At 38.9% G+C, this 22,670-nt stretch overlaps 1 protein-coding gene across 1 annotated transcript in view; it reads left to right on the top strand.

Annotated features, from left to right (window-relative positions):
• The window catches only part of STK39 (serine/threonine kinase 39), a gene marked incomplete at its 3' end in the record, with an annotated part of 107,274 nt that overhangs the window by 20,258 nt on the left and 64,346 nt on the right, over window positions 1-22,670 (top strand). Inside the window, exons 2-8 of the mRNA XM_082483844.1 lie at window positions 3,645-3,753; window positions 8,758-8,866; window positions 10,193-10,334; window positions 12,515-12,570; window positions 19,585-19,694; window positions 19,810-19,911; window positions 20,106-20,239. Of these exons, the coding sequence (XP_082339970.1) occupies window positions 3,645-3,753; window positions 8,758-8,866; window positions 10,193-10,334; window positions 12,515-12,570; window positions 19,585-19,694; window positions 19,810-19,911; window positions 20,106-20,239 (762 nt within the window). The remainder of the gene's footprint in view (window positions 1-3,644; window positions 3,754-8,757; window positions 8,867-10,192; window positions 10,335-12,514; window positions 12,571-19,584; window positions 19,695-19,809; window positions 19,912-20,105; window positions 20,240-22,670) is intronic.

Raw genomic sequence — 22,670 nt, 5'->3', positions numbered from 1 at the left:
ACTCACTATTGTTTTGAAGAAGAAAATTGAATACTTCGAGATCTATTTGGAATAGTTACTGTGCAGTGATGAATGAGTGGAAAGTGGCAGACCTCTATATATAACATGCTTACACTAGAGAGAAAGATGGCAGCAAAAAATGTGAGGACAAGATGAAACTCTGATTTGTTGCCTGTTGTGAAATGGGAGTGGTAGGCATCTTGTGGACTGAAATTGCTTTATTTCACTGCTAACTTCTGAAATCGGCAAAGAGAACTTGTCTGTAGCAGAACAACAACTTTTCCAGCAGTGGAAAAAACCCGCTGTTCTTACAAAGCTGGTTTTTTGAGTCTGACCACTGGTAATCCTTTGTTTTGTTCCTCTGCGGGAGACAGCTGGATGTAAAGACTTCATGGTTTATCCAACCTGAGCTTTCATTATACTACATCAGTTTTCAAAATAGAGACTGGATGCTAAAACCAGTCTGTACTTTAGTTGTGGTATAGTTAGTTAGTTGTGGTATAGTTAGTTAGTTGTGGTATAGACTTGTGAGGCTCAGCATACCTGAAGAAGTCATGCTGTCTGACAAGGAATTGTTGACTGTAATCTATTCTATGCAATCATTTTCTGTGACTCTAATTTGTTATGCTAAAAGGTTGTCTGTTGCAATTTTGTTTCACTGTATGATAGTGCATTACTTGTATAGTCTGTTATCTTTTGACTGAAATGCTTATCTGGGTAGTCCTGTTTATAACAGCTACTCCTCTGGAACACTTCACATTTCCACTTGTTTAGTAGACTAGAGAAGGGCATCTCTTTATTGACAAAAAAGCAGTCTTCTGACCAGATGGGAAAGCTGCAAATTTTCCTCATCTTTATCCCTGGTTGTTCACCTTGTGAGTCAGAGGAAGAGAGGGGAACATCTTTTAAGAGGAAGGAGGCATATAGCCACCAAGTGCCTGGCTCCTACTGCCAGCAGTACTTGAAACTGCTTTTTCAAATGAGTTTTATCTGTAGACCCACTGAGAATGCAGGCTGCACAGGTTGCCTTTACTATCAAAATACTGTATTGTGTAAAGTATTCAAAAGGCAGGATAAAGAAGAAACCAAAGTAGATTGGCTTTATTCTAAACATAGAAAGCTTTTTGCATTGCCAGTGCATCATATTCCTGTGGTGAAGAATATTCCACTGTAAGTCAGCTCTGTCTGAGGAGAAAACACAGGGAAGTGCACTGAAAGGCTTTTCATATAAATAAACTTCAAACTCTAGTTTATGTCCTAAAATGTTGCATTTCATCCTCTTTCAGTAAGCAAAAGAGGAACAGATCTTCAACTTGTGCATAAGGATAGCTCAGGATTAATTTTGCCATCAAGAGTTTTTTAATAGTAGTTAGCACATAGTCTTTGGTTTGGGGTCTCACAGAACTTAAGCAAGTAATATAGTGGAGTGGGGTCAGGGATGTGACAGCACTTTCTTTTGTAACCTGATTTTTCCAAAATGTTTTGAAGTGTTACTTACTGTTATTTTACTTTAACTTGAGGAAGCAGTAAGGATTTCATCCTGGCGTTGGCTCAATAATTTTTCTATGTGCTTTTTCTGTTTGTCCTTTATCTGGTCTTTGTATATGAATCCATTTTGAAAGCAGAGATCTGATTTTTTTCCTACAAGGAGATAAAACTACTGGCATAGATGAAAAAGATACACGAAGGAAAATCTTGGTCTTCATTCCTTATCCTTAATAGCTAAAAATTTGGTTTCTTCCCCCTGCCTTAATCTACAGTTGTGTGTCCAAAGTAACGAGAAAATTTGTGTCTCGATGTCTACCGAATGGGAGCTTCATTAAAGTGATATAGATGAGTCTTACTTGAACTGAGTTGTGCTGACTTGGTGGTTCCTTCCTTGGGATGTCTTATTTAATTTTTAAAATCACTCTTAAGTCTTTTATTACTTACATTATTGGAATTTTTAAAGGCTTTGTTCTGTAAGCAGACAGAACAGGACATGTCAATATTTGTCTGTGACCACATCCTGCAAAAACATGACTAGTTAGTCCTGTTGAGACTTTTTTTTTTTAAGATGAGCTCAGAATTTTGTAATGAAATTCATACACTGAGTTAAAAAGCTTTGTGATTTGAGTGTAAATGTCATGTGAACAAACAAAACAATACATGAAAATATCTAAGCAAATAGCAATTAAAACATGGACAATAACTTTCTGTCATGAGGTATTGTCGGTGCTGTTTTCAGATGTGCAGTGGGAAAAGCTCTCAATTGTCCTTAAGTCGTCTGGTAATTGAATCCACGTTTTGTAGAACTTGACAACAAAAGGCTTTTTGTTCACAATTTGTATTCATCTAGGACATGCCAATTACTGAGAATAAATAGAACATAGTGTGTGAGCTGGCCAATATAACATATTGCTCAATTTGTGACTTACCAGAAATCCATAATTTATATTAAAATAGTTAGAGTTACAGGTAGAGGCTGCTTGTCGGGGGATTTTCGATTTCTGCATGAATGAGCATGATGTAATTACTTTGAGGAAGCACACACTGCTGTATTTGATGTGGCAGCAAGACGTGTAACCCAGGCAAAACTCTTTCTGAATATTACTTGCAATCATATCATTAATTTAGCAATACTGACTTGGGCAAAGCTGGTGGGTGCTCGATAAAAGAAGCAGCAAGACCTTTTTACTCCTACTGTTTGCAAATAAAGTATACTAAAGAAAACCATTCTAATGCTGTGCCCAAAATTTTTCAGTTCCACCAAGCTTTGTTATCAGTGTAGTTGTATGACCATATGTGATTTGCATGTCAAGTAAGCATGACTGACTTTCTCTGCTGGGCCATTCAGCAGCTGGCATGTTCTTACTGTCGATGTGATACTTGTGCCTCCCATGCTCTTTACAAGAATCAGCATGCTTTTTGTAGGCTTTTTGAGCACAGGTGAAACTGTAGGTTTGGAACAGACTGCCCAGAGAGGTTGTGGAGTCTCCCACTCTGGAGACATTCAAAACCCTCCTGGACGCTGTCCTGTACAACTTGCTATAGGTGACCCTGCCCTGGCGGGGGGAGGGGTTGGACTAGATGATCTCCAGAGGTCCCTTCCAACCCTGACCATTCTGTTTCTGTGATTCTGCAATTGTACTGATGTATTTCTGTTCATTGCATAGTGGGAACAAAAACCTGGTTAAACAGGGACTGACCTGAAAGAACAGAAATAAATAACATTTGATAAAGCATGCACTCTCCGCCCCTCTGCGTAATGTTTGTAATTGCGTTAACTGTGAATAAATTATTCACAGTAATTGCGTTATTTTTGAATAAAACAGGTGTGTCCAAAGGCAAAAGTGTAATGGTTCCCAAACTATGTGAAATGCATTGAGGTGGTGGGTGTGACTTGATAAACGGGCATGTCATTTTAAGTTGTTGGCTCAGGAATCTTTTGTGGAGTATGGAACAGAAACTTTGAGGGTTTTCTTTCCATTTGAGAAGTGTGTGAGTGTTCTTGCTAGTGGAAAGGTACGCGTGTGGGGAAAGCACTGAAAAAGGATAAACGGCAGATTTTAAGTTCTTTGCCAGTGTGGGGTTCTTATGTTGGTCACTGGTTTAAACTCCTGTTTTATTAAGACTGTGTTCCTTTTCTGCCCTTTTCCAGGTAGCGGTGCTACAGCAGTTGTCCAGGCAGCGCTATGCAAACCCAGGCAAGAACGCGTAGCAATAAAGAGGATCAACTTAGAAAAATGCCAAACCAGTATGGATGAATTACTTGTAAGTAAATCAGAGGGGAACATGTTACATGGAGACTGTCTACTATTTGGATTTTGGTTTTTGCTTGGTCCCAGAGTGAGGGTAGAATTTTATGCAGGATAATAGCAAGAAAAGCATTTGAAAATAATCTGCAAGAAGTATGCCTGTCCCCTAAAAATGTATTTTACTAATGTATGTTTTCTAATGCCACAAAAATAAGAAGTGCAAATTTGAATCTTGGGATAACCAACTGTTGAGAACTGTGGGAAGAACCTTATCCCTTGCTTCCTGGAGACTCAGTTTTCAAGAGATTACTCTCTGATTGTCTGTCTTAATACTGAGGAAAGATACATTTTCCTTTGGTTAAAAACTGATTAAAAATATAAAGGTAAATTTAGTAGGTCTCCTTAAAATGTCTAAAGCACCAAAACACAGCAAAAACTAGTTGGATCATTTTGTAACGATAACTTTTGAGAGGAAATGTAGGAATGGCTACACTGCCATCTACACAAGGAAACTCTTGTTAAGGCTAATAACACACATTTATCCGATAGGCCATAACAAGCCATTTGAGGAATGCTGTTTGTTTGGGTCACTGATCAGAGGAGGAAGGGACCTGTAAGAGGCCCTTTGTAAAAGGCACTGCAAGTTTTTCCTCTGCACTGGTTATGGCAATCCAGACAAAGTCACAAAGAACTGTTAGAAAACAAAACTTGTTGCTTTCTAATGCTCCTAGTCAGGTGCTTGTAAAACTAATGCATATTTATATATAGGCAGCGTAATGAGACTTGAAGCACACAAAACCATTCTAAAAGTGAGAACACTCTCTTCTGTTCCACAGGTTATACTACTGCCTAGAGACTGTGAGCTTTTTCTAATGCAGAAATTCCTGCCTCTGAAGGAAATGATCTCCTCAGCAGGGAATTGCCAGTGCAAAAGCTATCTTGAATTTGATACAGAGGGTATGGTCCATCCAGTTTCTTCAGATAAAATGGCTTGTTTACAGTGGAGGACCCAAAATGCTCTTCCCTTGGTGGTTAATGGCATTCACCTTCAGTTTATGTAACAGCTTGTATGGGACATTGTTGTGTTTTTTTAAAAGAGGAAGTAGTAGTGGAAGCTGCCTCTGAGGTAGTGAGGCTTCTGTCAACTAAAAACTCAAAAGATAAATTCTGAACTGTGTTTAGAAAGAGAACAGTCCAAGGTGAGATGCTGTGCATGATGTATTAACGTCTACAGCCCATAAAGAACATTTCTATAAAACCAGAAATACTAATAATTGTAATATAAAATGGTCAAAATATGATCTTTTTCTGATTAGAATTTGAACTAATAACGGGAATTAAAAAGTTACAACAAATAAAACCAGATAAAACTGCCAGTAATCTGCAAGAGATATCTATATGGTCTAGAGAAATGACTGCAGTTAGTTACCAGCTTGTACAGAGTTACCTTAGCAAGTGCTTGAGTATCTTTACTGCTGACATGTCTCCACTGTCTGCCAAATAAGGCAATAGGTCTTGAATTTTTGGTCCCATATTGCTTCTTTTGGTACGAAGACAACTGTCCATACCATCTTTTTTATTTTTTTAACATAAGTCAGTTTCTGCTTTTCTGTGTTCAGATTTTGTGTTTCTTTTATTTGTTGATCTCTCTTGATCTGAACATAATTTCTGGCTTTCTGAGTTCCTAGTTAGGAGGCTAAAAAAAAAAAGCACATGTATGATTTCTTTTCTTTTTATATGTCCATACACACGTGTGCATGTGTACACATACATAAGTGATTATTTTTATTTTTTCTGTGAGGGGAAGTATACTTACTCTGACTCAGTTCTAATAGAGAAATTTTGAAATTTTATTTAAAAAATAAAATGTTATTCTGTAAAAGGGTGTCATTGACCTTCAAAACTCTTGTTACAACTGTACTACCATTTTTTTTTTCAGTTGATAATACTTAGAATGCTCTTGCATTTTGTTTTTTTTAATACTGTTTTTGAGTCTGCTCAGTTTTCAATCACTTATTTTTCTGATAGTTTCCATTGGCACAGGGATCTTCTAAAACTCTGTCTGCCTTCTGAATACACTGTTTTGTAAAATCCTGCTGCTGATGCTTATGGAGGGTGTGCAAAGGCACCCTTCACAAATTCTCAGCTGTGTGGCCTTCAGAGAAGTGGAAAATGCAACAAGCCTGGTGCCCACGTAAGCAGACTTTTGGCCACCAGTGGTTAAAATAGAAAGGCAGTGGGGGAGGGAGTTTAAATAATACTAAGGTTACACAAACTGCCAAACTCCTGAAATTCAATACTCTGTTTCCTGCAATGTCCTGTGTTCTCACTATTGTAAGCTAAATGTAACTTAACCCCGTGAGCCAAGGAAAAAGTTCCTGTCCTTAGTATTGTCCTCACTGGGTATCTTCCCCCATCCCCTTACCTCCAGTTTTTTAAAACAAACAAAAACTTCAGCACTACAAACCAAAGAATATTCTACAGAATGGCTTATTTGATTGAATGGGTTTTCAAAACTGTTTGCATTTCTGCTCTGGATAGCACTTCGAGGCAGGCTTTCTGGAGGAGCCCCTCGCGTGTTATGCCCAACGCCTCAAACAGCCGTACCCCGGGTGTCTGTGGAGGAGGCCCCAGGGAAGCACCTACAGAGCTGTGGCACCTGCCTGGTCACTGGGATCTGGACCTGACGCTGTGGGCACTGCAGCTGAGCACCGAAAGGAGCTGTCTTGCAGTTGTTTATTAACTGTGTCACCCACCTGCCCTTAGGCCAACACACATTTTTGTGCAGCTGCTCAGTGAAACTGGATCAGGAATAACCTGGGCATATTTCCTGATGCAGTGCACAAACCCTTATGCTTGCACAAGGGAAGGAGAAGCAGAGGGATGAGGGAGAGACTTTAAATTTTAAGTGCCATTATGGCTTTGGTGCTGTCGAATATCTGAAGTGATGTGAATATGAACAAGGTTCCGCGGTGTTTTCCTGGATGTCCTTCTGCAGGCTTTTCCTCTGACAGTGTGTTCTAAGTGAATGCTTTTCTCTCTCACCTGTGCATATCATGGGCCTCAGCCAAATAACTGGTTTGTGGAGGCTTACCATTCAGTGTGTGATAGAGGCTCTACAGAACTGCAAGTCTGGAATTAATACTTTCCTAACTAAAATTTAATCCCCTATGTTTTATGGGGTGTTTATTTGTTTATATTTGTTTTGCAAAGACTATCTTAGGAAAAAGTCACCAAAGCTGAGACACAAGGTGCCTTTGGCCGTGGTTACTGGCTCAATTTTTGCGACTAGTTGATGCAGGCAGACAAAATATTCAAAGCACTTTCCAGTGAAAGATTGTGAAACTTACCACAGTCAATTAGCTACATTTCTGCACTGTTAATGTGTGAGTAAAATAGATGAGGTGTATTTTTGCCCAGTAGTGGCAGGTGAACTTTTTGAGCCGTCATTATATTACTGGCACAGGAAAAGAATAAAACTATATAAGAAATGAAATAGTAATAGAGTGGGAGAGTTACAGTTAAGATTCGGTATGGCTAGCTGAATTAAGAACCTGAGGCAGTAATTTGACTTGTGTTTAAGCTGACATGCCTGCTCCGAAAGGGAAATGTGCCCCACATATATTTCTTCTGTTTTCAACCTACTGTCTCCCAGGGGAGGGGCGGGAGGGAAAGCTATTTTGCAAATTGCTCAGTTATTCAGGCTCATTGCATGCTTATCCAGGCATTCATCCTTCTGTGATTCAGGGCTCAGAAGTTGTCTAGGGAGGAGGCCTTTTGACAATAGGACTAGCTGAAGTGTATGTCAAACTATAGTCTGACTTAATAGTCACCAATAGGCACCACGAGATTAAATCACAGTCTGTAATACCTATAATTAACTTTTTATTAGAAAGTGGCTGTGATCTCAAGTGCATTGCAAATAACAATAGCAAAAAAACCCCTCTTTAAAACACTTGCCGAATTGAGGTTGAAAGTTGAAAATGGCATCTGTGGCAGCTTTAATCAATCTAAATGGGACTGACAAAGTGCCTGCCTTGCGCCAGGGTTGGTGAGTTAGTGTGTAACACAGGTCCATCTGAAAGCAGTTGCTTTTCAGAGAGAAAGGGGAGGTGGAAGAGTTTGGGTTTTAGCTGAATTGACTCCCTGACTGGCTCACCCTCCATGGCACCAGGGATGGATCAGGGTGGTGGGGAGGGCAAAGTAGGGTTGTGGAAGCTTAAGCTGGTGTGAGGCCAAACCCTCTGGTACAAAGAAGGCCTAAACACCCCTATGTAAAGGACTGACAGGATAATGAGAGCTGCTGGAAAGGTGTTACAGAACAATTATGTGAAAGAGTGAATAGAGAAAGGACTCCGTTTGAAATAACAGATACAAGGCAGTCATTCTTAATCTGTACAGCTGTGGCGTGTCATAGATGGTGTTACTTGGTAGTGCCACGTTGTGCATCTGTTGGTGACTGTGTGCTCCTCTAGTCAATTGTTTCCTCTGACTTTTGGTCTGTAACATTGCTTTTTCCTCTTGCACTTCTGTTTGATTGCGTGGCCCTTCTGTCCGCCTGTCCATCCCACAGTAGCTGAGTCAGTGGTGCTGTGTCCTTTGTCTGACAGCTTCCTTCCTTCTTTCCCACCTGTTCCCATTCTACTTTTTTCATACCCCTTTTGAACAGAAAAGGCAGTAGTCGTTTCTTTGTTTTGTTGTCCAGTCTGTACCTTCAGTTCTTGGAGACTGCTCATTCTTCATTGCTCACTCTGAATTTGGAACTTTACCAGTAATTTATTTGCTGCTCTCAGAAGAAAATTGATGTGATTATGCCTGTATCTCCTGGCCAACCCCCCTCGTGTTCTTTGCAATATTGTCTTGCACAAAGATCTATAGGTAAACTGAAATGTTTTGGTGCCTTGATGCATATTCTGTGCATACTTCTGTTATAGTATTTCACTTTGGAAATTAAACTTTCTCTCTGTACAGACAGAACTGATAGCTGGCTTTGTTATGTTGGGCTTTGTATTTCTTACAGAAAGAAATTCAAGCAATGAGTCAATGCAATCATCCCAATGTGGTGACCTATTACACATCTTTTGTGGTGAAGGATGAACTTTGGCTGGTTATGAAGCTGTTAAGTGGGGGTAAGTTACTGGTTTTACTTGTTTAGCTGCAAGGAAATTGTATGATTTTTTTCTAATGTACCTTCTTTGAGTTAATTGACCTAAACTAAGTAAGGAGGGGGGGGACAGAGGCTACATCGGATGAACTTTGAGGCATAGGTGTGTTATAGCAGGAATGTGCAAGCTTGAAAAGTTTGTATATACATATTGATAGTACAGACTAAGAATTACTTGAGATAAATTCTGTTGACCTAACTACTGTAATTTTTTATTCTGAATCAATGTATTAAAATTCTCTGTCAAGGCTGTGTTGGGAAAACTCTTGAGAATGAAGTCCTTTCTGTCAGTGTGGCCTTTTTTGAGTTCCTTTTGAATCCACTCTATTTTTGTAAAAGTACATATATTTCTGATTTCATAATGAGTGCTTCTGATTCTTTATTCAGGGAAGATCCTTCCTAGGACAGGCACTATGTATGTTGCATCCTTTTTATTGCTTAAACTAACCAAACACTCGTTACAGTTTTTATGATGATAGTTAATGGTATAAAAATCTTACATGATTCTGGGAGAAGAAAAAGGGGCTGAATTTGACATCCTTGTGGCTTAGAAAAGCGAGGCTCCAAAATAATAGGTGCTTGCTACATGATATTCTTCAAGATTAGTCTTGATAGCAGCAGACGGCTGCACCGTCACCCAGCAAGGACGGGAAGTGCTCATAAAATAACACTTGTTACGTCTCATTTGGTTGAATTGTTCAGTTCAATCAAAAGCAAGCATAGGCCCTGAGAGAAACCAGTGATTCATGACAGGAATTTGCTGTGAGCTGTTGAAAAATGCTTGGATTAAAAGAAAATGTTGCTGTTAAATTCCTTGAAATTTGTAATAACTGAAGTTCAGTGCTAAACTGGGTGTAATTTAGGGGTATTGTCATCATTTGTTTGCAGAGAATATCTCCTTCCAGTCTCGCATGTTTATGTTGTGAACACATGAACTATAAACTAAGTTGGATGATAAACCAAAATGTTTGCTGTATGTGTCTGTTTAAATGTGGGATACCCCTAAATTTTTAATAAATGGTAGCTTAGCAAGCTGTTAGTGAATCTTTCTAATGGATCCTTTGAGTGTTACAGTGTTCTTGACAAAAAACAGTGCTCAGTTTCTTGTTTGAACGAGGTAGCAGTATGCTTTATTCAGAGAGCTTCTCACAAGTGGTCTTTACGTGTACATGCAAAGATTTAAATTCCACTAGCATAGAAAAGATGAAGAAATATAGCTTTCTCAAGAATCTGATATGATAATGCTGTATATATGTTTGGTTTTTTTTTCTTTCCTGGATCTGCAATATAGGTTCAATGCTTGATATAATAAAGTATATTGTCAACAGAGGAGAGCACAAAAATGGTGTCCTTGAAGAACCCATAATTGCAACAATTCTTAAAGAAGTCTTAGAGGGCTTAGACTATCTACACAGGAATGGGCAAATACACAGGTAGGAGCATTTACAGTGAAAAGCATTTTCAAAGTTGCGTGTATAGTTTGTCAGCTGCAGGTGCTTGGCCAAGTGAATAGTATTGCCTCTTTCACATACTGTAAATGCACTTAGTCATTATCAAATGATAATGTTTGGACAGATGCTGTAATCTTGACTGCAGTTTGTCACTAATATTTAGTACTTGCCTGCTCTTTATCCCATCTGTCTCTCTTATAGTTGGGATAGGTCTGTGCTGCACTAAGGATGCCAGAATGTGGTCTGTACTCCTGTGCCTGGTGGTACTCCAGATATCTAATCTGAATCTAGTTTATGTGATGTGGTCTGTGACTTGGTTATTGCGTTGCACAGTAAACCTGTAACCTTGGGCACTCGGGCATTGCTGTAGAAATGTGAAACATTTTTTCCTGGTGATCAGTAATGTCTATTGAAACTCTACAGCCCTCTCTATGGACCATACAAGAAGTGGGGATTGGTACTGTGTATATGCATCTAGTGATTATTCTCTTCTTTATATTCTCTCGCCATTGACTTCCTCAGTGTAAATTGTGCAGATCCCCCCAGGGTGATCTATACATACCTGCCATCACAATCCACAGGTTGCTTCCAGTGTTTGTATGTTGGAAGTGCTGTACTCTGACCTCCCCAATTAATTTTACTGAGGTGAATTTGCCTTTTAAGGAAGGTGCTTACAATGGGCTCTCTGTTTCAAGCATTAGCCTTTTGTAAGTGAATCTTTTAAACAAAAAATGGATTCACTGCAGACAGGACTCTGAGAATGGAGGTAGTACAGATGTAGCACAGTAATTGTTCTTTATGTGTACTTCTTATATCTCATCTTATAATGAACTGCCTCTGATGTAAATCAAGAACTATTTCCTCCTTTTGCAGAGAGAAAATTGAGATAAATGGAGAAATAAAGAACAATTATCTTGACTTCTGGTCTTGAATGCCAAAGATCTGCCTCAAACCTTAATTCATAGTCTTCTGTTAGACTGATATTGTTGTGGAAGGAACATTCATTAACTTTTTAAGGATAACAGGACCCTTTGAGGTTGGATTTGAGAATTTCCCTTTGTCTATTCTTACAGGACCTTAAAAAAGATAAAAAAGATGTAATACATCTGAGATATCTGTTACATCTGAAATGTCTCCTTTTTTATAACATCTAATTTGTAAACTGTGCAATACCACAGAAGTCTTGTTCAAGACGATACAGTGTGCGTTTCTTTTCCCATGTATGTTGTAGGTGAAAGCTGTGTAGTTCAGGAAATGCTGTATCAGGTGTTACTTGCCAGTTCCAGATATTTCCAAAGTTGTTCTGGGATTTTGTTCTGATGTTTCGATTCATTCTTCTTTACATATAAGGAAACAGGTTTATGTAACCTTTCAGGAGCAACGTGTTAATTATTTTCAGTAAATCTTGGAACGAGTGATTTGCTGAAATTCTTAATATTTATGATATATTCTGTATGAAAGATTTATCTTGGGCATTAAGAAAGGGATGCACATTTCTATCAAAAAAACCCAAAACAACAAAACCAACCAGAAAGATTTCTTCTTAACATTATGCGTGAATAGTGTGTTAAGTGGATATAGCTGACTGTCAAGCACATGCTGAATTTTTCACAGATTCAGTGTCAAGTAACTTTTCATCTTGGTACCCTATAGCAAACTATAGTTGCTATTCTTGAGCTTTAATAGCTTCATTGAGTAGAAATCTACAGTGTATTTAACTTTTGAAGATGGGTCTCTTCTCTGATAAGATCAAAGAGGAGAACTTTTTTTAACTTTTCATTAGTGGTGCAGCTGGATGTGAGAAAGTATTAATTCTTGCTTTAAAGCTATGAAAGCTCTCAGTTTGTGAGATTATATTTATAAAAAGGGGTGAAACAGACTTGGCACTTTCTGTTCTCAAAATCTGTCCCTGAATTCTGCTCATTTTGTGCCAAAGCTGAATTTGAGCCCTTTTATACGAGAGAGTTTGTGAGAGTTTGAGTTCTGCACTCTGTTTTATTGTAAATCAGTTACATTTTATACTTCAGTTCCTGTTTCTGTCTTTTAATTTTAAAATACTGACTTGTGAAACTAATCAGTATGCAAATTTATTTATTTATTTACATAAAATGTGCACATATGTACTTTCATACATAAAAGTAACCTCTCTATGTACATTCTAGAGATTTGAAGGCTGGCAACATTCTTCTTGGTGAAGATGGCTCTGTACAAATAGCAGGTAATGGAGGTGGTAGAGTAATGGTTAAATAAAATAAAAAGGTAATTGCAGCTGGATTAAGGGCAACAAATACAAGTTTTCTGTTGGCTTTTAACTATTCCTTTTGGAATGCTGTAGCTGTAAGTTATCCAGTTTCAGATTTCACAATTCGTGGTTAATGATACATGATATAGGAATTATTCAATATACAAGGAAACTTTTTAATGTTCTCTTAATGTTTCCTTATATATTTGATGGGATGGAGAAAAATAATGATTAAACAGCTTGTGAATGGTAGGAACTCATATTTCTGTTCAAGTTTATTTAATTTATTTCTGTAAGTGATTATACTAGTTCTTGAGGATTCAAAAATCTGTATGTAGCGCCCTTCAGGAGGACCTGGGATATAACTTAACTAGTCACTGAGATGCATGAGATACATCTCACTGAGAATTTTTGGCATTTCTACCATTTGTCTTGCAATGGTGTAAGTTGGATATAGTTTAGCATCTTAAATACCCTCTGAATGTATCTATATGGTTCTTGAGTGGTAGTCTGTAAGAATCAAATTATTTGGTCTTTGTAAGAGCTTAAGTACTGAGCAAGACCCCATATCCCATGTCTCAAGTTAGTATCAAATATCTGTAAAATAGAGCGAACCTGCCCCCTCCCCCAGCATACTCCCAGGCTTTTCACAGTTTATAGCTCGTGACCCAGTGATGAAAGCTTTGTGTTTAGCAGCCCTTAGTAATAAAAATGGCTATAGCCAAAATTTCTCTTTTGTACAAACAATGCTATCAAAGTACTGTGTAAATGTATATTTTGAAGGCTTTAATATGTCGGTGTCTGAAGTCTATGAAACTGGATGGGAAAAGATTGGCTAACAGATTTACTGGCACTCACTAATTGGAGCAGGTTTAAGTCTTCTTTTTTGAGTCCAGGACTACTTAAGTAGGTAGTCAATATTACAGACTTGAATTTTAAGTTACTTAATATTATTTATTCACTTGATTATACCCTACAGTTGTCTTCACTTTCTATAGCACTTTTGGCAACAGCAGAGATTCTAGGTCTGTGATGTTCAAGTTTTTTTAGATCTTCACATACTGTAAAGGAGTAGATGTCCAGACAACCACCTTAATTAAAAATAATAATAATAACAACATAAAAGTTGAAAGATAAAAATCTCATGAGCCATCTGAAATAAAGCTACTGACTTTAGATCATTACTTTCACACATAATCAAATCTACTCTCCCAGTAATCAGATAAGGTTCAAACAGTAGCTTCATTTATCCCTTTCTAGTTCAACTCCAGGGCTTGATTTCTTGACCTCTCCCTCCTTTTAGCTGTAGGCATCTTAATGAGTAAGGCTTTAATTGTGCAGCTAGGGCATTCAGTGCATGTGGGACTGAGGAAGTTCAGTGGCTGGATAAATACATGGAATGTGTCTTTCTGTGATGCATTATTTCAATACCAGCTTATTTCCGATCTTCAGGTGAAAAGTGCAGCAGTGTCAGACTTGCTTCTTTGTTGGTGTGGGGCTGTTCTGTTTGGGACAGCCGAGCATTGCATGTTAACTGAAAACCAATTTTGAATGTCAAAGAGCCTGGAATTCATCCTTTTAACATCTTTTTGCCTTGACAAAGTAAACATCTCCTTTCATATTTGGAGAACAGAACTGATAATTTTGCTTCTTTTTAATTGCTGGAAGAACTTAGATTCTTTTGACTGCTCATTCATCTGCACACCAAGCTTCCTTCTATACTGAAAAGATGTATCCATAGCACATACTGCTAATACAAATGAGGAGTAATATTTGAAGACACAGTTTGCTATTAGCGTTTCTGGGGCTATGGCTCACAAATGAAGCTCAGCCTGGTGTTTCTCTGACAAAAGATTTTGTACATTTATATATAAGCATGCATTCTTCAAAGAATTGGGATAGCTCTACAGGGACCTCTAATTATGGACCTCAGAGGTTCTGCACAGAGAACCTGCTCAGTCTTCTGCGGGAAAGAGGAAAATGCACATTTTTTATTTTATATTTTAGATTGAGGAGACTTTTTTAAGTAAAAAATTCCTCCATACAGGGCAAGAAACTTTTGAGTTATTCACACATATATTGCTAGAAAGTCACTGCAGTTCCTCAGCCTCAATATTCTACTTAAAACTATTGAGGCTGTAATATCTGGTGCTTTGGGCAAACAAGATGATTGGTACTTCATCAGGGTTTCAGCCTTCTAAGCCTGAATTGCCTGGCAAAGGTGAAAATATCAAGGAAAACAGTAAAGGAATAGGTATGTGAGATCAGGTAAGGAGCATACAGCACAGAGCAGTCATACACAGAGATTGGTGGTAGTGTAGAAGGTATGGGTTGTATGATGTGTTTGATCCATACAGGAAATGACAGTTTCAATAAAACTTGTCAGGCGAAGAATGTGCACTTTGAGGAGGCTAGGCAGATGATCCTGCTTTTCAGTTTTGTGCATAGGTGGCTATGTGAACTTACCCATTGCACCAGTGGTTCTCAGGGTGTTCACTCCTGTGGTAATCCATACCCACAGAAATGTTTGGAAAAGATCTGGTTAAAAATAGGCAGAGCCTATGTCTCAGATACTTAAGCCAGATGGAGGAGAAAGATTTATCTGGGACAGCTGTTTGGCAGCCCAAGCTTTCCTTGTGCAGCCCCATTCTCACAGGAGCTTGATGCTTTACTTCTTTCCCAATCTTAACCGTAACCCTATATGTGGCCTTGGCTGAGCCTTAGACTGAAGTCTACAGCCACTGTCAAGGTGAAAAAGTTAGAATCGTAGAAAGGTTTAGCTTAGAAGGGACCTTGAAGATCATTTAGTTCCAATGCCCCTGCCATACGCAGTGACACCTCCTACTAGACCAGGTTGCTCAAAGCTCCATCCATCCAGGCCTTAAACACCTCCAGGGATGGAGCTTCCACAACTTCTCTGGGAAACCTGTTCCAGCACCTCACCACCCTCATAGTGACAAATTTCTTCCTAATATCTAATCTGAATCTACCCTCTTCTGGTTTAAAGACATTCCCTTTTGTCCTATCACTACATGCCCTTGTAAAAAGTCCCTCCCCAGCTTTCCTGTAGGCCCCCTTCAGATACTGAAAGACCACTATAACATCTCCCTGGAGCCTTCTCTTTTCTAGGCTGAACAACCTCAACTCTCAGCCTGTCCTCATAGCAGAGGTGCTCCAGCCCTCTGATCATCTTGGTGGCCCTCCTCTGGACCCGCTCCAACAGGTCCATGTCTTTCCTATGTTGGGGACTCCAGAGCTGGACTCAGTACTCCAGGTGGGGTCTCACAAGAGCAGAGTAGAGGGGCAGAATCACCTCCTTTGACCTGCTGGCCACACTTCTTTGGATGCAGTCCAGGATACAGTTGGCTTTCTGGGTTGTGATCATGCATTGCTGGCTCATGTTGAGCTTCTCGTCAGTCAGCACCCCCAGGTCCTTCTCCTCAGGACTGCTCTCGATCCTTTCTCCACCAAGCCTGCATTTGTGCTTGGGATTGCTTCGACCCAGATGTAGGACCTTGCACTTGGCCTTGTTGAACTTCATGAGGTTGGCATGGGCCCACCTCTCCAGCCTGTCCAGGTCCCTCTGGATGGCATCCCTTCCCTCCAGCATGTCTACCTCGCCACACAGCTTGGTATCATCGGCAAACTTGCTGAGGGTGCACTTGATCCTACTGTCTATATCACCAACAAAGATGTTGAACAGCACTAGTCCCATTGCCAACCCCTGAGGAACATCACTTGTAACTGCTCTCCGCTTGGACATCGAGCCATTGACAGCAACTCTTTGAGTGCGACCGTCCAGCCAGTTCCTTTTCCACCAAGTGGTCCATTTGTCAAGTCCATGTGTCTCCAATTTAGAGACTAGGATATCATGCTTTGCACAAGTCTAGATAGATGATATCAGTTGCTCTTCCCTTATCCGCTACCCCTGTAACCCCCTCAATAAGCGGCCACCAAATTTGTCAGGCATGACTTGTGCTTTGTGAAGAGCCATGTTGGCTGCGACTGATCACCTCCTCTTTTTCCATGTGCCTTAGCAGAGTTTCCAGGAGGATCTGCTCCATGATCTTGCCAGGCACAGAGGTGAGACTGACTGGCCTGTAGTTCCCCAGGTCTTCCTTTTTTCCCTTCACTGGCTGCAGTCTTTACCAGTGAAAACTGAAGCAAAAAAGTAATTGCGTACCTTGGCTTTGTCTCTGTCCTGGGTGACCAGCTCTTTCATTTCCTTCCGGAGAGGGCCCACATTTTCCCTAAACTTTCTTTTCTCACTGACATACTTATAGAAGGATTTTTTTGTTTGTCTTGATGTCACTGGCCAGATTTAATTCACTCTGGGCTTTAACTTGCCTAACCTCATCCCTGGCTGCTCAAACAATTTCTCTGTATTCCTCTCAGGCTACCCACCCCTGTTTCCACCCCCTATAGGTCTCCTTTTTACTTTTGAGTGTGGCAGGAGCTCCTTGTTCATCCATGCAGGGCTCCTGGCTTTTCTGCCTGCCTTCTTCTTTGTTGGGATGTATCACTCCTGAGCTTGGAGGAGGTGATCCTTGAATATTAACCAACTTTCTTGGGCCAGTGCTTCATCCAATGGCACCATCCCAAGCAGATTCTTCAAGAGGCCAAAGTCAGCTCTGCCTAAGTCCAGGGTGGTCAGCTTGCTGCGCACCCTTCTTGCTGCCTAGAGGATCTGGAACTCCACTGTTTCATGGTCACTGCAGCCCAGGATACCCTTGAGCTTTAGACTGTCTACCAGCCCCTCCTTGTTGGTAAGGACAAGGTCCAGTATAGCTCCTCTCCTTGTTGGCACCTCTGCCACTTGGAGAAGGAGGTTTTCCTCAATGCAATCCAAGAACATCCTGTATCCTATGCCCTGCCATGTTACCGTTCCAACAGATGTCGGGGTGGTTGAAGTCGCCCATGAGGAGAAAATGGGGAGAAATGTTTTTTGCAGCCTGTGCTTTCCCTTAGTAGGCTCCTTGCAGCCCAGCTCCCTTGGAGGCCATAGGCTTTGTCTCTCTCCCAGCCACGTGCCTAACGCTAACTCGATGTTGACCTTGGCTGGGGTTTGGTCAAGTGCCTGGCTCTGGCTGAGGTGAAAAAGGTATTAGGGAATAAATGTTTTGTTGGTTATGCTTATTTGTGCAGCTCTGATTCCTTTAATTTCAAAATGCTTTACTACTCAAATCAGGGCTCTTCATCACATTTGTTTTTTCTTTGGTGTTAGCTGTGACTTTTAGCACCTAACACTGTTGAATTGTACAGCTCTTTCATTGTAATACATTTCCCTTCCCTCTTTATGTAACTTGTTCTCAACAGTACTTTGTCTCCTATGTGATAGGAAGCTTGTCACTGTAGGTCGTGTCTTTTTTAAAATAACCTGTATTTGTGAAAGCTGTGTCTGGGGTGGAAAATTAAAGTTGTGTTTTTATTGAGTAGCTATCAAAGCCTTTTTTCTCTCTGTAAACATACAACAGTGTTTGACTAGTATTGTAGTGAAATGTTCACTTGACTTAATTAAATCCTCATCACATTTTTTCTCGGTGAGATGTTGAAATAGTTCATTTTGAAGCTTATGCAAGAACAGATTTTACTTGGATTTTGGATTTGTTTTGTTTTTTCTTTTCATTGTCCTCCCTCACCCATTTAGATTTCTTGTTTGTTGTCCTTCTCAAAATTAATGTTATGTTAACAGGAAAAACAGCAGTAGGGGAGCAAAGGTGAAGTCAGGATTTTAGTTGTGTATCTCAGTTCCTGAAAGGACCCGTAAACAATTGTCCGGTGCAAACTATTTATCTTTGGTACTGAAAGGACATCAATTTTTTTCATTTCTCTCCTTTGTTTATGCCTATATTAATTTATTTTTTATTTCTGCCTATTCAGCTTTTCCTTATATGTAATAGTACTTCAGAAAACTGTCACTAATACCAGCATTGATTTTTAGGGCATTAAAAACTTAAAAGCAGGTGTTTCTGAGGCTGTTCATGCTTTTCAGAAATACAAACAAAACCTGTCTATTTTATCACTTACAGAATTTGGGGGGGAAATGGGGGTTTTTATTCATCAGGCAAGCTGCAGGGAAAATTAAAGAATATTGCTTGAAGCTCGCTTCTCACTTGTCTGCTGTATTTCTCTGTGTTTTAGCAACGTAGAAGAGGTGCATAATTTGAGTCTGTGGTGCTTAATGGTTGTCTAGTGGAAAGTAATGATAAAACTATGTTTTATGTAATTACTGAATTTTTAATTATTTTTTTTCCAACCTTAACATCAGGGAACAATAGGAAAATAAAAATCAAAGTAGGTCTATAGTAGACTACTTGATTTCAGTATAACTGGATTGTAAATAGCACAGTGTAAAATACTCTTCATAAAGCTCCATTCAAAATGACAGTATTTCTCCATATATTGATAATCTGCTTTTCTTTCTTCCGTTTATCCCCTACCTCTCCCATACAGCTGCCACTGATGTAGTGACAGGTTAATAGAACACTAAGGTTTTTTGCTACTTTGGAATTTGGAAAAAACTATTCATGCCATGGTCTGCTACTAAATATATATTGTTGATTGCTTTGCTGATTATCTTTGTTTGTCAAATCTCCGTAGGTATTTGATTTGTATATAGTATTCCCTTTTGTTCAAATTGCATTCAGATTTAGTAGCTCCTTGTCTTTGAATAATAGCAGGTGCAAACCTTTCGAACCGTGGCTCAAAGTGCACATTTGAAAACCTTAAGTGACAGATGTACTGGAGTCCTTTGTAGCCATATTCAGAAAGACACATACTAGGAGGTTAAACTTGAGGGAGTCCTAGTGCAGATCTCCCAGATACTGTACCACCTATTCTGTAGCATTTCAAGAACAGTGTGTTATGAAACAAAGCTAAGCTCTGCAATGGAGAGTAGACCTTCATGAGCTGACTTAATTTCTAAAGTATAAAACTTTTGCTTTGTTATTGGTGGTTTAACAGATTTCAACTTTTTTCCCCCCTTGCCAGATTTTGGTGTTAGTGCATTTTTAGCAACGGGAGGCGATGTTACTCGTAACAAAGTAAGGAAAACATTTGTTGGTACTCCATGTTGGATGGCCCCTGAAGTAATGGAGCAGGTAATCCTAATGTTAAAAAATACGTATAGAGATAGATAGATAGATTTATTTAGTCTTTAATTTTTGGAAGTTGAGACATCACCACCTTGTTTTTTCCCTTCTGGTTCTATTCTAGGTGCGAGGTTATGACTTCAAGGCTGATATGTGGAGTTTTGGAATAACAGCCATCGAGTTAGCAACAGGAGCAGCACCTTATCACAAATACCCTCCTATGAAAGTAACAATCACTTTGTATTACCTAATGCCGATAGCTGTATTATTAATGCCGGTAGATAGTTAACACTACTTAATTTTCAATAACAAGTCAAAATATCTAAATATATGTATTATGTGGAATACTTATTCTCTTTTAATTTCTATATGCTTTGAATTCATTTTGTTTACACTACCTCTTTTTTGGGTTTACTGTAGGTGTTAATGCTGACGCTTCAGAATGACCCTCCCACTTTAGAGACAGGTGTAGAAGACAAGGAGATGATGAAAAAGTATGGCAAATCCTTTAGAAAACTAATTTCCTTATGCCTTCAAAAAGATCCTTCCAAAAGGTAGGTCGTTATTGCCATGTACAGTGGAATTATTTTTTTTTAAGTATACAGACTACTTAAATTTCCAGTGTTTAAATATCATCTTTAAGTGTACAGTTTGAATTTCGTAAATAGCAGCCTTCAGTCATCTTCATCTGGGGAGAAGAAATTGCCTCTTAATTGTTGCTTAAGTTTTCTTCTTCTGGCTTGCTAACCTAATTTATTTATACTTAAATATACTGTTGAATTAAACTCTGATCAAACAAAAGTCCTTGCTCTACACCTTAATTTCTCATCTGAGCCAAGATATGAATCTGTATATTGTACATAAGTCTAACAAACAAGTCTGTTCAGATTGATCAGACAGAACTGTTGGGAACCAAACATATCAGTCTCTCAGCCTTCAAAATAAAATAAAAATAAATAAATAGTTTTATGTTGATTTTTCTCATTTGTGACGTAAGGTTAGTATTGCCTTAACTTGGATATTTCCAGAAAAATTACTTATTAAGAGGTATTTATTTTTTAACTTTAAAGTTAGGGGCACCAAGCTTGTTCAGAGTTTTCCTCATGTTTCTATATACAATTGTATATCACAGTATCTATGTGATTTGTTCTTTCTTGCTATGTTTTGTGAATGGGGTAGCCAAGATGATGAATATATCTATTCCAAAACCATTGCTGAGGTCCCAGGTTCCCTGAATGATTAATTTATTTATCCTTTATTCGTTTTTATGCAGACCCATTTTTGTAGTTTTCGTTTGCTGAAGAGTTGGAGGAGGCATATTCTAATTAACATTATTTCCTAAGGGTATTTAATACATCACTTTTTGGAAGAGTTTCAGAGCTGGTATTTCTGGGGGAAAAAAGATTGTTTTGAGAGAGCAATCCTTATTGAGTATTGTGTGGGTCTTTTATGTTGCGTACTTCACTGATGTTACGCTAGTTTAAGTCCAGGATATTGTTGTAGGGAGTCAAGGCGAAAAGGTGAGAGCAGCAATACTGGAGAGTAAGTATAATTAAGAAAAAAGATTACATGACAACATCTTTATTCTTGAAATCCTTTGAATTCTGTTTTTCACTGAAGGGTCATTTGTGTACTGTTTTCAGTTTCCAAACCCCCTTATAAATTGGTGGTCTTAGTAGCAAGTCCTGATGCTTTAAGTTTAGCACTGCAGTTTGGCTGCTTACAGATCAGAATGAAATGTGTTCTGGATAATGAAGCTTCTTTTAGTTTCCGGTGTCCAGCAATTTTTAGGGCAAGGTTAAATTGGTACGAAAACACAAGAAGTAAATAATTAAAATGGTTTTCCTTCTCTTCTTGAATACAGAATGCTGAGTTACCTGATCTGTACTTACAAAGTCGGTGTTGAAACACTAGTGTTTAAGCTAATCACACTAATTTATTACACTGATATTTAAACACATGCAATATCTTCATACTCGGGATTGTCTTGAATTGAACAATTAGACCAGCGGATTGGTGCTTAGATCTGTGTGCCAGTTACTGTAACCAAGGAGCAAGTGTCCTTATATTGTGGGGTCATCGCTATTTTTTGTTTCTCCCAAGCCAGGATTTAATTTTGCAGAGAGATACCTCCATAGTCGTTGCCAGTTGTGGGAGAAGTGCCTGCTCTTTGTGACAAATTCTAGGACTGGCATTGCACTGTTGTTGTCTCAGACCATGATGTTTTTCTTTTGGGCATCTGTGTGTGAGTGTTTCTCTCTCTCTCTCCCCACTGCCAAGGATGCTGCTTACAGTACTCTGCACTGCCATGGCCTGTGTGGAAAACAGGCCCAGAAAGCATGTCCAGACCAGTGTGTCAGAAGTGTCTGGCGTAATTAATAGTAGAGGAATGGAGAACACTAGTTTGGATAAAAATTTACTAAGAATCTAGCTTTTAACTGTGCATATCCCTAATATGAGATGTGATGCTACTGGATCACTGATATTTGTCTTAAGAGTTAATTTGAAATATAACTTTTTAACTTTGATATGGAAACTGATGTTTTTGTAGTTTTTATGTTTTAAAATGTTCCCCTTTTTGCTCGTCCAAGGTTTATGCCTGAATTACTGCTAATCCTGGTGTTCTCCACAGTATAACTAAGAACTCTTTTATTGTAGAGTTTGGTCCTTTGGAGGGGAAGAAAAATAAGTGCTCTGTGGAACTACTGTCTGTGTCTAAGTTGGATGCTTTTTGTTGATGTCAGGAGTTGTTTTATTATTTCTAGTGGGAGTGAATTGATATATACATACACACTGCTTACTGCTCCACTTACTCTTCAGATGTGTCCTCAGAGAAATAAACTAGTTGAGATTTGGGGTTTTTTTTTGAGACATAAATTTTCCAAATTGAAGCTTTTCATTATCTTATCTAGTTTGTGCTATATCCAATCACTTGCTTTAATTCGAATGGAAAACTATATCAGATATTGCTTATGTTCATTTAGA

Source organism: Vanellus vanellus (genome assembly GCF_965231255.1).
Source record: "Vanellus vanellus genome assembly, chromosome: 5".
In the NCBI taxonomy this organism is placed as follows: domain Eukaryota; kingdom Metazoa; phylum Chordata; class Aves; order Charadriiformes; family Charadriidae; genus Vanellus; species Vanellus vanellus.
The sequence above is the reverse complement of the archived record's forward strand: the minus strand, read 5'-3'. Positions and strand labels throughout refer to the sequence as shown.